The sequence below is a fragment of the Colobus angolensis genome, unplaced genomic scaffold (assembly GCF_000951035.1).
Source record: "Colobus angolensis palliatus isolate OR3802 unplaced genomic scaffold, Cang.pa_1.0 Scaffold17, whole genome shotgun sequence".
NCBI lineage: Eukaryota > Metazoa > Chordata > Mammalia > Primates > Cercopithecidae > Colobus > Colobus angolensis.
Window position 1 is genome coordinate 1,233,741 of NW_012114821.1, and position 17,438 is coordinate 1,251,178.

The 17,438-nt window shown below is 59.8% G+C and overlaps 1 protein-coding gene across 1 annotated transcript in view; it reads left to right on the top strand.

The window, feature by feature from the left end:
• PLEC (plectin) overlaps positions 1-8,350 on the top strand; it is a 26,658-nt gene extending 18,308 nt beyond the window's left edge. Inside the window, exons 30-31 of the mRNA XM_011938213.1 lie at positions 6-1,664; positions 1,773-8,350. Coding sequence (XP_011793603.1) covers positions 6-1,664; positions 1,773-7,985 — 7,872 coding nt within the window. The 3' untranslated portion in view covers positions 7,986-8,350. The remainder of the gene's footprint in view (positions 1-5; positions 1,665-1,772) is intronic.
• The last annotated feature ends 9,088 nt before the right edge of the window (positions 8,351-17,438 follow it).

The following is a 17,438-nucleotide window of genomic DNA, read 5'->3' on the forward strand; positions in this document are numbered from 1 at the left end:
GGCAGGTGGAGGAGGAGATCTTGGCGCTGAAGGCGAGCTTCGAGAAGGCGGCCGCTGGCAAGGCGGAGCTGGAGCTGGAGCTGGGGCGTATCCGCAGCAATGCGGAGGACACACTGCGCAGCAAGGAGCAGGCCGAGCTGGAGGCTGCCAGGCAGCGGCAGCTGGCGGCAGAGGAGGAGCAGCGGCGCCGTGAGGCTGAGGAGCGCGTGCAGAAGAGCCTGGCGGCCGAGGAAGAGGCCGCGCGGCAGCGGAAGGCGGCGCTGGAGGAAGTTGAGCGACTGAAAGCCAAGGTGGAGGAGGCGCGGCGCCTGCGGGAGCGAGCAGAGCAGGAGTCGGCGCGGCAGCTGCAGCTGGCCCAGGAGGCTGCCCAGAAGCGGCTGCAGGCAGAAGAGAAGGCGCACGCCTTCGCGGTGCAGCAGAAGGAGCAGGAGCTGCAGCAGACGCTGCAGCAGGAGCAGAGCGTGCTGGACCGGCTACGCAGCGAGGCAGAGGCTGCCCGGCGGGCGGCTGAGGAGGCGGAGGAGGCCCGGGTGCAGGCGGAGCGTGAGGCGGCACAGTCCCGGCGGCAGGTGGAAGAGGCCGAGCGGCTGAAGCAGTCGGCAGAGGAGCAGGCACAGGCCCGGGCTCAGGCGCAGGCGGCTGCAGAGAAGCTGCGCAAGGAAGCCGAGCAAGAGGCAGCGCGACGGGCACAGGCAGAGCAGGCGGCCCTGCGGCAGAAGCAGGCAGCTGACGCAGAGATGGAGAAGCATAAGAAGTTCGCCGAACAGACGCTGCGGCAGAAGGCGCAGGTGGAGCAGGAGTTGACCACACTGCGGCTGCAGCTGGAGGAGACCGACCACCAGAAGAACCTGCTGGACGAGGAGCTGCAGCGGCTGAAGGCGGAGGCCACGGAGGCCGCACGCCAGCGTAGCCAGGTGGAGGAGGAGCTCTTCTCAGTGCGCGTGCAAATGGAGGAGCTGAGCAAGCTCAAGGCACGCATCGAGGCCGAGAACCGTACACTCATTTTGCGCGACAAGGACAATACGCAGCGCTTCCTGCAGGAGGAGGCTGAGAAAATGAAGCAGGTGGCGGAGGAGGCTGCGCGGCTGAGCGTGGCAGCCCAGGAGGCTGCGCGGCTACGGCAGCTGGCAGAGGAGGACCTGGCACAGCAGCGAGCCTTGGCAGAGAAGATGCTCAAGGAGAAGATGCAGGCGGTGCAGGAGGCTACGCGACTCAAGGCTGAGGCAGAGCTGCTGCAGCAGCAGAAGGAGCTTGCACAGGAGCAGGCACGGCGGCTGCAGGAGGACAAGGAGCAGATGGCGCAGCAGCTGGCAGAGGAGACGCAGGGCTTCCAGCGGACACTGGAGGCCGAGCGGCAGCGGCAGCTGGAGATGAGCGCTGAGGCTGAGCGCCTCAAGTTGCGTATGGCTGAGATGAGCCGGGCCCAGGCCCGCGCTGAGGAGGACGCCCAGCGCTTCCGGAAGCAGGCGGAGGAGATCGGTGAGAAGCTGCACCGCACAGAGCTTGCCACGCAGGAGAAGGTGACTCTGGTGCAGACACTGGAGATCCAGCGACAGCAGAGTGACCACGATGCTGAGCGCCTGCGGGAGGCCATTGCTGAGCTGGAGCGTGAGAAGGAGAAGCTCCAACAGGAGGCCAAACTGCTGCAGCTCAAGTCTGAGGAGGTACCGCCCCCTCTCCATGCGACGGGCGGGTGGGCCTGGGGATCTGCTTCGGTGGGTGGTGGGTGCTCCTGGGTTGGCGGTCCCTGATCACACCCTCTTCTTCTGCAGATGCAGACGGTGCAGCAGGAGCAACTGCTGCAGGAGACGCAGGCCCTGCAGCAGAGCTTCCTCTCTGAGAAGGACAGCCTGCTACAGCGGGAGCGCTTCATCGAGCAGGAGAAGGCCAAGCTGGAGCAGCTCTTCCAGGACGAGGTGGCCAAGGCACAGAAGCTGCGTGAGGAGCAGCAGCGGCAGCAGCAACAGATGGAGCAGGAACGGCAGCGGCTGGTGGCCAGCATGGAGGAGGCCCGGCAGCGGCAGCATGAGGCCGAGGAGGGCGTGCGGCGCAAGCAGGAGGAGCTGCAGCAGCTGGAGCAGCAGCGGCGGCAGCAGGAGGAGCTGCTGGCTGAGGAGAACCAGAGGTTGCGTGAGCAGCTGCAGCGCCTGGAGGAGGAGCACCGGGCCGCACTTGCACACTCAGAGGAGGTCACTGCCTCTCAGGTGGCCGCCACAAAGACCCTGCCCAACGGCCGGGATGCACTCGATGGCCCTGCGACAGAGGCAGAGCCGGAGCACAGCTTCGATGGCCTGCGGCAGAAGGTGCCAGCCCAGAGGCTGCAGGAGGCCGGCATCCTGAGTGCGGAGGAGCTGCAGCGGCTGGCGCAGGGCCACACCACAGTGGACGAGCTTGCACGGCGGGAAGATGTACGCCACTACCTGCAGGGCCACAGCAGTATCGCAGGGCTGTTGCTGAAGCCCACCAATGAGAAGCTGAGTGTTTACACCGCCCTGCAGAGGCAGCTGCTGAGCCCTGGCACGGCCCTCATCCTGCTGGAGGCTCAGGCAGCCTCAGGCTTCCTGCTGGACCCGGTGTGGAACCGACGGCTGACTGTCAATGAGGCTGTGAAGGAGGGTGTGGTGGGCCCCGAGCTGCACCACAAGCTGCTGTCGGCCGAGCGCGCCGTCACTGGCTACAAGGACCCCTACACCGGGCAGCAGATCTCCCTCTTCCAGGCCATGCAGAAGGACCTCATCGTCCGGGAGCACGGCATCCGCCTGCTGGAGGCCCAGATCGCCACGGGTGGCATCATTGACCCCGTGCACAGCCACCGTGTGCCCGTGGATGTGGCCTACCGGCGCGGCTACTTCGACGAGGAGATGAACCGCGTCCTGGCGGACCCCAGCGACGACACCAAGGGCTTCTTCGACCCCAACACGCACGAGAACCTCACGTACCTGCAGCTGCTGGAGCGCTGCGTGGAGGACCCCGAGACGGGCCTGCGCCTTCTACCACTCACGGATAAGGCTGCCAAGGGTAGAGAGCTGGTCTACACCGACTCCGAGGCCCGGGACGTCTTTGAGAAGGCCACCGTGTCCGCGCCGTTCGGCAAGTTCCAAGGCAAGACGGTGACCATCTGGGAAATCATCAACTCGGAATACTTCACAGCAGAGCAGCGGCGGGACCTGCTGCGGCAGTTCCGCACTGGCCGGATCACGGTGGAGAAGATCATCAAGATCATCATCACGGTGGTGGAGGAGCAGGAGCAGAAGGGCCAGCTCTGCTTCGAGGGCCTGCGCAGCCTGGTGCCAGCCGCCGAGCTGCTGGAGAGCAGGGTCATCGACCGCGAGCTCTACCGCCAGCTGCAGCAAGGTGAGCGCTCTGTGCGAGAGGTGGCCGAGGTGGACGCTGTGCGGCGGGCCCTCCGGGGTGCCAACGTCATCGCAGGCGTATGGCTGGAGGAGGCAGGGCAGAAGCTGAGCATCTACGACGCCCTGAAGAAAGACCTGCTGCCGTCTGACGTGGCTGTGGCCCTGTTGGAAGCTCAGGCCGGCACCGGGCACGTCATCGACCCCTCCACCAGCGCCCGACTGACCGTGGACGAGGCAGTGCGCGCCGGCCTGGTGGGCCCCGAGTTTCATGAGAAGCTGCTGTCAGCCGAGAAGGCTGTGACGGGGTACAGGGACCCCTACACGGGGCAGAGTGTCTCGCTGTTCCAGGCCCTGAAGAAGGGCCTCATTCCCCGGGAGCAGGGCCTGCGCCTGTTGGACGCCCAGCTGTCCACGGGCGGTGTAGTGGACCCCAGTAAGAGCCACCGTGTGCCCCTGGATGTTGCCTGCGCCCGAGGCTTCTTGGACGAGGAGACCAGCAGGGCCCTGTCAGCACCAAGGGCCGACGCCAAGGCCTACTGTGACCCCAGCACAGGGGAGCCGGTCACCTACAGCGAGCTCCAGCAGCGGTGCCGGCCTGACCACCTGACCGGGCTGAGCCTGCTGCCGCTCTCAGAGAAGGCTGCCCGGGCCCGGCAGGAGGAGCTCTACTCAGAGCTGCAGGCCCGTGAGACCTTCGAGAAGACCCCAGTTGATGTCCCCGTGGGCGGCTTCAAGGGCAGGACGGTGACGGTGTGGGAGCTCATCAGCTCTGAATACTTCACTGCGGAGCAGCGGCAGGAGCTGTTGCGTCAGTTCCGCACCGGCAAGGTCACCGTGGAGAAAGTCATCAAGATCCTCATCACCATCGTGGAGGAGGTGGAGACCCTGCGGCAGGAGAGGCTCTCCTTCAGCGGCCTCCGTGCCCCTGTGCCAGCCAGCGAGCTCCTGGCTTCCAGGGTCCTCAGCAGAGCCCAGTTTGAGCAGCTCAAGGACGGCAAGACGACGGTCAAGGACCTTTCGGAGCTGGGCTCCGTGCGGACGCTGCTGCAGGGCAGTGGCTGCCTCGCCGGCATCTACCTGGAGGACACCAAGGAGAAGGTGTCCATCTACGAGGCCATGCGCCGGGGCCTGCTGAGACCCAGCACAGCTGCACTCCTGCTGGAGGCACAGGCGGCCACTGGCTTCCTGGTGGACCCCGTGCGGAACCAGCGCCTGTATGTCCACGAGGCCGTGAAGGCAGGCGTGGTGGGCCCCGAGCTTCATGAGCAGCTGCTGTCGGCCGAGAAGGCCGTCACCGGCTACAGAGACCCCTACTCAGGCAGCACCATCTCCCTCTTCCAGGCCATGCAGAAGGGTTTGGTCCTCCGGCAGCACGGCATCCGCCTGCTGGAGGCCCAGATCGCCACGGGCGGCATCATCGACCCCGTGCACAGCCACCGCGTGCCCGTGGACGTGGCCTACCAGCGCGGCTACTTCAACGAGGAGATGAACCGCGTCCTGGCGGACCCCAGCGACGACACCAAGGGCTTCTTCGACCCCAACACGCACGAGAACCTCACCTATAGGCAGCTGCTGGAGCGCTGCGTGGAGGACCCCGAGACGGGCCTGCGCCTCCTGCCATTGAAAGGGGCGGAGAAGGCTGAGGTGGTGGAGACCACACAGGTGTACACCGAGGAGGAGACACGAAGGGCGTTTGAAGAGACGCAGATTGACATTCCTGGCGGCGGCAGCCACGGCGGCTCCACCATGTCCCTGTGGGAGGTGATGCAGTCGGACCTGATCCCCGAGGAGCAGCGGGCCCAGCTGATGGCTGACTTTCAGGCCGGCCGGGTGACCAAGGAACGCATGATCATCATCATCATTGAGATCATTGAGAAGACGGAGATCATCCGCCAGCAGGGTCTGGCCTACGATTACGTGCGCCGCCGCCTCACGGCTGAGGACCTCTACGAGGCTCGGATCATCTCCCTCGAGACCTACAACCTGCTCCGGGAGGGCACCAGGAGCCTCCGTGAGGCCCTCGAGGCGGAGTCTGCCTGGCGCTACCTCTATGGCACGGGCTGCGTGGCCGGCGTCTACTTGCCCGGCTCCAGGCAGACACTGAGCATCTACCAGGCCCTCAAGAAAGGGCTGCTGAGTGCCGAGGTGGCCCGCCTGCTGCTGGAGGCACAGGCCGCCACGGGCTTCCTGCTGGATCCCGTGAAGGGGCAGCGGCTGACTGCGGATGAGGCTGTGCGGAAGGGCCTGGTGGGGCCCGAGCTGCACGACCGCCTGCTCTCGGCTGAGCGGGCGGTCACCGGCTACCGCGACCCCTACACTGAGCAGACCATCTCGCTCTTCCAGGCCATGAAGAAGGAGCTGATCCCTACTGAGGAGGCCCTGCGGCTGCTGGATGCCCAGCTGGCCACCGGCGGCATCGTGGACCCCCGCCTGGGCTTCCACCTTCCGCTGGAGGTGGCTTACCAGCGCGGCTACCTCAACAAGGACACGCACGACCAGCTGTCCGAGCCCAGCGAGGTGCGCAGCTACGTGGACCCGTCCACCGACGAGCGCCTCAGCTACACGCAGCTGCTCCGACGGTGTCGCCGTGACGATGGCACCGGCCAGCTGCTCCTGCCGCTGTCGGACGCTCGCAAGCTGACCTTCCGTGGCCTGCGGAAGCAGATCACCGTGGAGGAGCTGGTGCGCTCGCAGGTCATGGACGAGGCCACGGCGCTGCAGCTGCGGGAGGGCCTGACCTCCATCGAGGAGGTCACCAAGAACTTACAGAAGTTCCTGGAAGGCACCAGCTGCATCGCTGGCGTCTTCGTGGACGCCACCAAGGAACGGCTCTCGGTGTACCAGGCCATGAAGAAGGGCATCATCCGCCCCGGCACGGCCTTTGAGCTCCTAGAGGCGCAGGCGGCCACCGGGTACGTCATCGACCCCATCAAGGGACTGAAGCTGACGGTGGAGGAGGCTGTGCGTATGGGCATTGTGGGCCCCGAGTTCAAGGACAAGCTGCTGTCGGCTGAGCGAGCCGTCACCGGGTATAAGGACCCCTACTCTGGGAAGCTCATCTCCCTCTTCCAGGCCATGAAGAAGGGCCTGATCCTGAAGGACCACGGCATCCGCCTGCTGGAGGCCCAGATCGCCACGGGTGGCATCATCGACCCCGAGGAGAGCCACCGGCTGCCCGTGGAGGTGGCCTACAAGCGTGGCCTCTTCGACGAGGAGATGAACGAGATCCTGACCGACCCCTCGGACGACACCAAGGGCTTCTTTGACCCCAACACGGAGGAGAACCTCACCTACCTGCAGCTGATGGAGCGTTGCGTCACCGACCCCCAGACGGGCCTGTGCCTCCTGCCGCTGAAGGAGAAGAAGCGGGAGCGGAAGACGTCCTCCAAGTCCTCCGTGCGCAAGCGCCGAGTGGTCATCGTGGACCCCGAGACGGGCAAGGAGATGTCTGTGTACGAGGCCTACCGCAAGGGCCTCATTGACCACCAGACGTACCTGGAGCTGTCCGAGCAGGAGTGTGAGTGGGAGGAGATCACCATCTCCTCCTCGGACGGCGTGGTTAAGTCCATGATCATCGACCGCCGCTCCGGCCGCCAGTACGACATTGACGACGCCATCGCCAAGAACCTCATCGACCGCTCGGCACTGGACCAGTACCGCGCCGGCACGCTCTCCATCACCGAGTTCGCCGACATGCTTTCGGGCAATGCCAGCGGCTTCCGGTCCCGTTCCTCCTCCGTGGGATCCTCCTCCTCCTACCCCATCAGCCCCGCCGTCTCCAGGACCCAGCTGGCCTCCTGGTCAGACCCCACTGAGGAGACGGGCCCCGTGGCTGGCATCCTGGACACAGAGACGCTGGAGAAGGTGTCCATCACCGAGGCCATGCACCGCAACCTGGTAGATAACATCACAGGGCAGCGACTGCTGGAGGCGCAGGCCTGCACTGGGGGCATCATCGACCCCAGCACCGGTGAGCGCTTCCCTGTCACCGACGCTGTCAACAAGGGCCTGGTGGACAAGATCATGGTGGACCGCATCAACCTGGCCCAGAAGGCCTTCTGCGGCTTTGAGGACCCACGCACCAAGACCAAGATGTCGGCCGCCCAGGCCCTGAAGAAGGGCTGGCTCTACTACGAGGCCGGCCAGCGCTTCCTGGAGGTGCAGTACCTGACCGGTGGCCTGATTGAGCCCGACACGCCGGGCCGCGTGCCCTTGGACGAGGCCCTGCAGCGCGGCACGGTGGATGCCCGCACTGCACAGAAGCTGCGTGACGTGGGCGCCTACTCCAAGTACCTCACCTGCCCTAAGACCAAGCTCAAGATCTCCTACAAGGACGCGCTGGACCGCAGCATGGTGGAGGAGGGCACGGGGCTGCGGCTGCTGGAGGCTGCCGCGCAGTCCAGCAAGGGCTACTACAGCCCCTACAGCGTCAGCGGCTCCGGCTCCACCACGGGCTCCCGCACCGGCTCCCGCACCGGCTCCCGGGCCGGCTCCCGCCGCGGCAGCTTTGACGCCACTGGCTCTGGCTTCTCCATGACCTTCTCTTCGTCCTCCTACTCCTCGGGCTACGGCCGCCGCTACACCTCAGGGTCCTCGGCCTCTGTGGGGGGCCCTGAGTCTGCCGTGGCCTGAGCCTGCCTGCGCCCACCCTGCTCTGCATGCGGCCCAGCCCGGCTCCCACCGAGGCGCTGGGGCCGTTTTCAACGCTTAAAGGTGTCTTCCTCCCAAGTGGTGCCTAAAGTTTAACCAAAAAGACTAGACTAATATATTAATATATATCTGCTGTCCAGACAGCCTGTATCTTGGGGGACAGGGCTGGCCCAGCCCTGCTGGCCGCCTCACCCCCTCGGGTCTCCCCACTCCCTTCTACCTGCCACTCACACAGCCAGGTGCCTTGGAGGGTCCCACGCTGGGCCCCAGCCCACCCTCCTGTCCCCAGGGTTGCCCGCCTGCCCGTCCTAGCTGCACAGGGCAGCTGGGCTCAGCCCCGTCAGTAGAGGGCCGTCAGCCTCTCAGGGCTGGAGCCCTGGGCCGGTGTTTCTGCCCTGGTGTTCCTAGCACTGGCCTGCACGGTAGGCCTTGCTGGGGACGGGGAGCCCCAGTCAGCCTCTCTCCCAGTCTACCCAGAGAAACCCCTTCCCCATGGGAAGACGAGGCCCTCGGGCCCAGCCCCCACAGTGCTGTCTGATCTGTGCTTTCCAGCTCACCCCCCACACTCCTGAGACCTCTGGCCTCCGGCGTCAGCCTCCAGCCTCTGTTTCCCTAGTAAGTGCCTTCCATGTCGGCCTCTAACCCCAGGCCCTGAGGACCCAGACCCGGTAGGGAGATGGACGTTCCAGCTGGCATGGCTGGGAGCTGCAGACCTGTCCTCCTGGTGGGTCCAGGGGCCCCTTCAGCTTGTGGACCCACCCTGGGGTGCTACCTGCCCGTCTCTCTCCCAGGGAGCCCCAGCCCTCTTTGGGCCCAGGGACGCCGGCCAGGCTCTGTGCTGACCCTCCTGTTCCACCCAGCCCTGGCCTCAGCAGCGACCACCCCTGCCTCCACCTTCCGAGCTTTGCATGTTCCACTAACCCTGGGCGGGTGGCAGGTGGAGGTGTCAGGCTGCTGGCGCCTCTGCAAGGGCAGAACACTAACCTGACCGTGGGCGGGGCCTTGTGGCATCCGCCCCCAATAAAAGCAATTCCAACCTTCCTGTGCCTCCTGTTTTGTGTTTTTGTCTTGGGGTCAGGTGTGTGTCAGGGACAGGGTGGACATTGCAGCCGCGGGCGCCAGGCTCTGAGCTCAGCCACTATGGCCTGCCAGGGACAGATGTCTGTGTGCAACAGAGACCAGGTGCCAGCAGGAGGGCGGCCGAGGGACCCTGGGCAGAGGGTGCAGTGTAGGGCAGGGTGGTGGCCACACTGAGGCCGGGCCTGCTGCTGGTCAGGTGCTGACCAGTCCCCCAGCCCCACCCCTGCACTATGAGGGGCTATGAGGTGGGGTCTAGCATGTTCCCATATCAGTCACTGGCTGTGGCCCCCTGGCCTCTGGGGAGGTGCTACATGGCCCCGGGTCAGTTGGTTCCTGCTGGCCGGGCAGCCCTCCAGAGGAGAGGCCACAGGCAGTGGCCCAGTGTGAGGGCCTCCACGACAGTCCGCCATGTCTAGGCCCCGTGCCCATCACGCTCCGGGTCTTCCACCTGGATGGGCTTCTCCAGGCTTCCAATTGTTGGCAGTTTCTGGGAAGACTTAGGGGAGGAGGGAAGTGGGGCCAACCCCAGCCTGCAGCAGCCGCTGGCCCAGGCTCAGCCGATACTCCTGGTTTTTTTTTTTTTTTTCAGGCAATCTTGCTCTGTCACCCGGGCTGGAGTGCGGTGTTGTGATCTCGGCTCACTGCAGCCTCCTCCTCCTGTGTTCAAATGATTCTCCTGCCTCAGCCTCCCAAGTAGCTGGGACTACAGGTGTGCGCCCAGCTAATTTTTGTATTTATAGTAGAGACGGGGTTTCACCATGTGGGCCAGGCTGGTCTCAAACTCCTGACCTCAAGTGATCCTCCCTGCCTGGGCCTCCCAAAGTGCTGGGATTACAGGCGTGAGCCACCGTGCCCAGCCTTCACCTCTCTTCTGCTGGTGGGACCCAGGCCCTCACCCTGGAGTCCGAGTCCTGATCTTCTCGCTCTTGCAGGGCTCTATCCTCCCTGCCCCAGCCCAGTGGTGGGTGCTCTGCCTGCTGGTCCGCTGGAACAGGAGCGGCCCCAGCCAGGTGACCCACAGCCATCGAGCGGGGCAGTGCCTCACTCAGTCCCAGGTAGCTGGGTTTTAGGACCTCTGAGCGCTCACAGCTTAGAGTTACAGGGAAAGGAAGCACACGTTGTCAGTGGGTCACTGGGAGCTGGTGAGTGGGCGGCCACTCCTGCCTCTACCCCTTGGTCCCCAGACCCATGCGGTCCTCTGGGGCCACTGAGAACAGGGCCACCACAGTCCCAGAGGGTTGGTGTCAGGACAGTGGCAGCAGCTCTTTCCAAGAAGCTCACCGACGCTGAGCTCTGCGGCGCCTGTGCTCCCACTCCCTCTGCACCCCTTTGCCGGAAGCAGTCGGGCCCTGGGGGCCATTACACAGGAGCCGGTCTCCGTGGGCTGGAAAGGCGGGTCCGTGCCTGAAATACCAGCTGTTGTCTTTCCAAGGGGAAGGGGCCTCCAGGGCTGAGTTTACCTCCCAGTGACCGATTGGTCTCTGGCTGGTTTTGTGTCCAGGGTCCCTGGTGGTCTTTATTGCCAGAGGATAGGGTGTGCTGCTGCCGAGAGGAGCTGGGCTTGTCGTCGGGTGCTCGGCTCCGTCTGCTCCTCCATTGCTCCAGGCGGGAGCCATGTGGGCGCACCCACGCTGCTTCGCCGGCTGCGTCATTGGCTTGTGGGTGGCTTGGTGCCTGCTCTGCAGCCGGTGTCCCTGGTGAACACCCACAAGTCCCCACGCCGGTGTCCACCTGGCAGTTCCATTCCCCAGTCTGTCTTCCAGCCTTGCCCTTCTCAGGCCCTGACCGGCCAGCCAAGCCCTTCCCCGGCCCTGTCCATGTGTGTCCTTACCATGAGCTGCTCTTCTCTCCTCATGAGAGGCCAGGGATTGCCCCCACCCCTGACTCCAGGGCCAGCCTGAGGGGAGTGGTCCCACCACCACGAACCCAACCACCATGAAGCAGGCCGGGCTTGACCCCCACCCAGTCACAGGGACCCCCAAGGCTGTGGCCTGACCAGCAGGCAAGCTGGAAGCTGGGCCACCTGCCCGTGCAGCCCTCTGGCTCTCATGGCTGGTGCCCGGCTGTGCACTGCTCCTTACCCTGATCCTCACTGTACCGCTGACCTTAGCCTGGGTGGGTCCTGTGGCACTGGCTTCTGGTGGGAGCTGTGGCTACACCATCCCCAGAAACTTCTCTGAACAGTCTGCAGTTCTCTGTTGCAGTCGGGACCTCCTTGCTTCAACACTTAGGGCCTGTGCTGCAGCTCTTTTGAGCCTTGCCGGAGACCCCTTGATGCATCCTTCCCCACCTGCGGCAGGTACTCCCCGTGCAAGAGCTGTTAGCTCGCGGGACCTGAGTGGCAGGACTTCGTTCCACAGCCTCACCAACTGCGCTTCCCTTCCTTTTCCTGGGCCCCACTCAAAACGAGAAGCCTCTGTGCCAACCGATGGAGATCCCCATCTGGTATCGTGCCGTGTGTGGTATCATGCTGTGTCTGGCATCATGCTGTGTGTGGTATCGTGCCGTTTCTGGCATTGTGCCATGTGTGGTATCGTGCTGGGTCTGGCATCATCGTGCCGTGTCTGGTATCGTGCCGTGTGTGGTATCGTGCTGTGTGTGGTATTGTGCCGTGTCTAGTATCGTGCCGTGTCTGGCATCATCGTGCCATGTCTGGTATCGTGCCATGTGTGGCATCGTGCCGTGTCTGGCATCATCGTGCTGTGTCCAGAACCCAGAGGCCTGCCATCTGCCAGCTTTTTCCTGGTGGTAGGAAATGCAAGGCTCGAAGCTCGTTCTTGACCTTGAACAGGACGTCCTAACATGCCCAGATCTCTGGACTCCTAAAACTTTCATGACGTGACCAGTCCCTGAATCTTGGCTCAGCCTCTCTCCTGCCCTGGAGTGCCCGTGTCCTAACAGGACGTTCAGAACGCCCGCCACTTCCTGCCTCCCAGGCCCGGTGGGTGCGATGCTGTCAGTAAGCGGACTTGTGTTTGTGCTTTGGTCAGTTGTCTGTGTGTCTGCGCGTCTGGGCGCCGCTGTCCACCCCGTGTGAGTGGGAACTGCCCTGACCTCTTCCTGGTGCAGTGGAGAGCCCTTTGCCCAGCCAGGAGCCACAGAACACCATGTGAGGCTGTAAGTCTGCTCCAGGAAAGACCACAGACAGCACAGCGGCTGGAGTCGGCGCTGCCGGGGGATGCTGTGGCTCAGCCGCCATCCCCCACAGTCCACCCAGCTCTTGTAGGGACCTGAGCAGCAAATGAAGTGGGAAGATGGTGACCAGCACCCCTGTGCCCTTTGGTAATCGGAGGTGTTGCTGACGCTGCTGTTTTGACCAGGATGTCGTATTGTTTTATTTCCTTGGCTGGAGCTCGGGGCACTTTCTAAGGCTTCCATTTGGTCTTTCCTACTACAGTGATTTTTACTCCACGGGCCAAAAAGCCTGTGAGGATTTGCCCGCTGTTGAGCACGCCAGTTCCAATTGCACATTCCTGGGCTGGGAAATGATGGGCTGAGGCCTGGGCCAGGACTCCACGTCCTTCCTGACCCCATATTCCCTACCCAGGTGAGAGCCTCTGAGGGTGCTTTGCGCCCCAGGTGTCAGCGTCCACTCAGACCCTGGTCTGGGCGTCTTCCTCTCCCCAGGGCACCGTTGTCCAGATAAGCATCTTTGGGTCCCTGGGTGAGGGGCTGGGGGGTCACTGCTGCCCACACTTGGAGGCGTGAGGCCTTTCACAAGGGGCCCTGGCCCCTCTTTCCATTTATGGGCTCTGGCTCTGAGAACTGGCTGACATAAGGAAACAAAGCAAGCAGTTGTGTTTTCCATCAGAGCAGTGGGCCTGGACTCGCTCACTCATTTTAAAATTCATGGGTGCTGTGTGCTAAGCCCGTGGTCCTCTGAGTGTGCCTCGGGACCACCTGGGAGCTTGTGAGGGGCAGAGCCTTGGCCCTGGCCCAGACCAACTGAGTCAGAAATCCTGGGCCTGGGGCTCAGCCAGCTGTGCTTTAAGGAGCCCTCCAGGGGCTGCCGTGTGCCTGAGTGTGAGAACCAGTGTACTGAGCAGCCCCTCACAGGCTGCCCATCTGTGTCTCCTGTCAGGACGTGGCGCTTTATGAGCCAGCTTCACGGGCGCCCGTGGTCAGGGTCTTTTGGCCGCTGCCCCCACCTTCCCTCCCGCTGCCAGCATGTCTCAACAGGTGGGAGCTCCAGCGGTTGCGCTGCCATGGATGCCAGGCTGACAGCATCACCAGGCAGTTGGTGGTGTTCTGAGCAACTGTGGCATCTGTGCCCCAGGACCACGTCTGTGTCCCCTGTCCCAGGTAGGCTCCCCAAGGCGGTGCCTCAGCTGCACATGGTTTCTGGAGAACTCTCGGGAAAGGGGTGCAACAAGTGGGGAGGGCAAGGAGCTGGCAAAGGGGGCTGGAGCCATAGCCCTGCCCCACGGACATCTGAGAGGCAGGGGCACAGCTCAGAGGCTCTCGCTCCTGTCCAGACATGGGTCTGAGCTGCCTGTGGGGTGGCACATGGTCCTCAGGCATCTCTGAATGAGCAGCTCTTGTCAGCCAAGGGCAGCATTCTGGAGGAGGGCACAGGTGAACATCTGCAGCAGCCGGGGGGCGGCACACGGACCCCCAGGGGGATCTTGGAGGATCGGCCACGGCAGCTGCCTTCACGGTGGCAGCTCCTCAGCAGCAGTGTGGACGGACCAAGAGATCCTGAAAACTCCTCTGCGTAAATCCAGGTAAAAGTTAAATAGCTTCTCAGGTGCATTCCTGACGTTGCCACAAAGACAAGGAAACCCCCAGGCGGAAAGATAAAGGGGGGCCTCAGTGCAGCGGCTGAGCTGACACTTCCCGAGGAATTTGCTGATCCTGGAAACCTGAAGCCTAGGGTTTTAAAGGTCTTCAGGAACAGGAGGCGGGGATGCGGGCCGTACAGGCAGAGGCCTCTGTGGCATCCGGATCCTCAAAGGGCTGCACCCAGTAAGAATGTGGGTTCTCCAGTGATCCAGCCACACAAGGGAAACGCTGGATCCTGCCTGGGCTCTGGCAGTAAAGCGTTTCCACCAAGCTTTACAAATTCAGGCCATCCCCCTGTAGGGTCTGAAGAACCTTGTGTGGAGGAATTACATCACCATGGCCCCAGGTTGGTTGTTGCCTGGTACCTGGCATGAGCCAATATAATCTTATCTGGAGGTCTTGCCCCCAACCAAGGCTTCCCAGGCTTCAGATAGAAGCCCTTGGGCTTTCCAATATGATACAGTCAAAAGTTATAAGATGCATGAAAACAAGCATCATGAACAAGGGCAGAACTGGAACCTGAAGGACTTAGGACACTGGAATTATTCAATAAAGAATGCATAGTAAGTATGTTTAAAATGTTTATGACACAACAAATTTATAATGTGAAAAGTAAAATTCTAGCTAAAAAGAGCGAGAAGATTTTAAAGACATTTGATAGAATTTCTAATAATACTAATAATATTTAAAACTCAATGGGCTAAACAGCAGACTAGTCATAGTTGAAGAATTGCTGAATTAATGGGTAGAGCTAAATAAATTACTCAGAATTCATCCCAGAGATGGGAAGTATGAAAGAGGTTAGGAGGCAGAACAGAAAATATCTAGCATCAGTCTAACTGGAGTTCTGTAAGAAGATCCTGGAATAAGATGAGCACGTTTTGAAGAAATAGCAGCTGATAATTGTTTTCCAAATAGATTAAAAACATGAACCATTTATCCAACAGACATGGTAAAACCCAGGTATGGCAAATAAAGCATCCACATGAAAACACATTGTAGTGAAACTGCAGAAAACCGAAAACCAAAAAAGAAAAAAAGTTTGAAAGCAGCTAGAGAGAAAAGACAGATTCCGTACCAAAGGATAATGGACACAACTCATTAGCAAAAGCGGAAGCCTCTTAATGTGTGTTCCGTGAACTAGGAGCGAGGGCCTCACCCTTGAACTTCTGAAATGAAGACTCTCGAGACCCAGCGCAGACCCACTGTGGAGACAGAAGTGACTCCATGTTAGGTTCTAATCTACTGTGCAGACTTCTGATGAGCCGCAGTCCCGGGAATGCCCCCTGATTCCTGCCGTATCTACTGTCCTTAGTGTAAGAACATGCACTGGCTATGAATCCTGCCTTTCCATCAAAGCAGCCTTGCTGTTATAACACAGATTACAGGCAATGATGCATTCTTGCCTGTGTGTAGCACGCAGACCCATTCCCTACAGAAGCTGAGCCGTGGGTCTGGGGAGCAATGGTGCAGAGCTGCACCTGTTCCACCCACGGCCACATACTCCTGGTGGCAGGTTCCCCCGGCACAGTGCCCTCTCCTGACAAACTGAATCGATCTCATTCTTTGGTTTCTCAGCTCCGTCCTCACTTGGGGGTCACTTTGCATAAGTGACCCTTTCATGGAAAACCCGCCGATAGAACCTGCATTATTTATTTATTTATTTACTTATTTTTATTTTTTATTTTTTGAGACAGAGTCTCGCTCTGTCGCCCAAGCTGGAGTGCAGTGGCCGTATCTCAGCTCACTGCAAGCTCCGCCTCCCGGGTTCACGCCATTCTCCTGCCTCAGCCTCCAGAGTAGCTGGGACTACGGGACTACAGGCGCCCGCCACCTCGCCCGGCTAGTTTTTTGTATTTTTTAGTAGAGACGGGGTTTCACCGTGTTAGCCAGGATGGTCTCGATCTCCTGACCTCATGATCCACCCGTCTCGGCCTCCCAAAGTGCTGAGATTACAGGCTTAAGCCACTGTGCCCGGCCCTTTTATTTTTATTTTTAGATGAATCTCCCTCTGTTATTCAGGCTGGAGTGCTCTGGCACGATCTCAGCTCACTGCAACCTCCCCATCCCGGGTTCAAGCAATTCTTGTGCTTCAGCCTGCCGAGTAGCTGGGATTACAGGTGCACGCCACCAGGTCCGACTAATTTTTGTATTTTTAGTAGAGATGGGGTTTCACCACGTTGGCCATGCTGGTCTCGAACTCCCGACCTCAGGTGAACCACCTCGGCCTCCAAAAGTGCTGGGATTACAGGCCTGAGCCACCATATCCGTCCAGAACCTGCATTTTTTTTTTAAGAGATGGGATCTTCCTCTGTCATCCAGGCTAGAGTACAGTGGGCCATCATGGCTTACTGCAAACTCAATGTCCCATGTAAGGAAAAACAATAACAATTCTGTAAAAACGCTTCCAAAAAATTGAAGAAGAGAGAACATCCTCAACCCGATAAAGGGCATCTATGAAAACTCTACAGCTAACATCATATTTAATGATGAAAACCAAATGCTTTTCCTTAAGATCAGGAAAAAGGGCAACATTGTATTGAAGCTTCTAGCCAGTGGCAAAAAAAAAGATAGATAAATAATAAATGAACAAACAAACGGCATCCATATTGAAAAGGAAGAAGTAAAACTGTCCTTATTTGCCACTGACATGATTACCCATGTAGAAAATGTGATAGAATCCACAGAAAAGCAACTAGAACTATTGAATTTAGCAAGACTGTGGGAAATAAGATCAAGATATAAAAATCAGCTGTACTTTTATATTCTAATAATGGACAATTATAAAGTGAAATTCAAAACATCACTTAAAATCGCATCAAAAATATGAAATATGAATAATTCTGATGAGATGTGCAAGACCTGAACACTGAACACGACCGAACATTGATGAGAGAAATTCAACCCCTAAATCCATGTGGAGAGAGACCTTGTCCACGCCCTGGGAGACTCGACTTTGCTGAGATACAGCCTCGAACTGGAACTGCAGGTCCGTGCAACCCAACCTGAATTCCAGTAGGGTTTTTTGTGTGGAAATTGACAAGCTGATTCTAAAATTAACATGGAAATACAGAGGAACAAGAGCAGCTGAAACAACCTTGAGAAAGAAAAGTGAATTGAGGGGCCATCCGCCATCTGACCTGAAGGCCTACTGCAAGTCTATTGTAATCAAGACAGTGAGGTATTCATATTAACACAGAAACACAGGTCAGCGGAGCCCAGAAATAGACCCGTGCGTCTATGGTCATTTGATTTTCAGTAAAGGTACAGAAGCACTTCGGTGAAGCAATAATGATCTTTTCAATATCTAGACGCAAAAAATGAATCTCACGCCGTGTACAAAAATTCTCCCAAAATGGATCGCAACTGGAATCTAAAATGATAAACCATCTAAAGGAAAACGTAAGAGAAAAACCTTTGTCATTTTTGAGTTACATTTCTGAAATATAACACTAAAATCATGATCTATAGAAGAAAAAGATCAATAAATTGGACTTCATCAAAATTAGGAACTTACGCCCTTTAAAATACACTGTTAGGACAATAAAAAGACAAGCCACAGACTGGGAATAA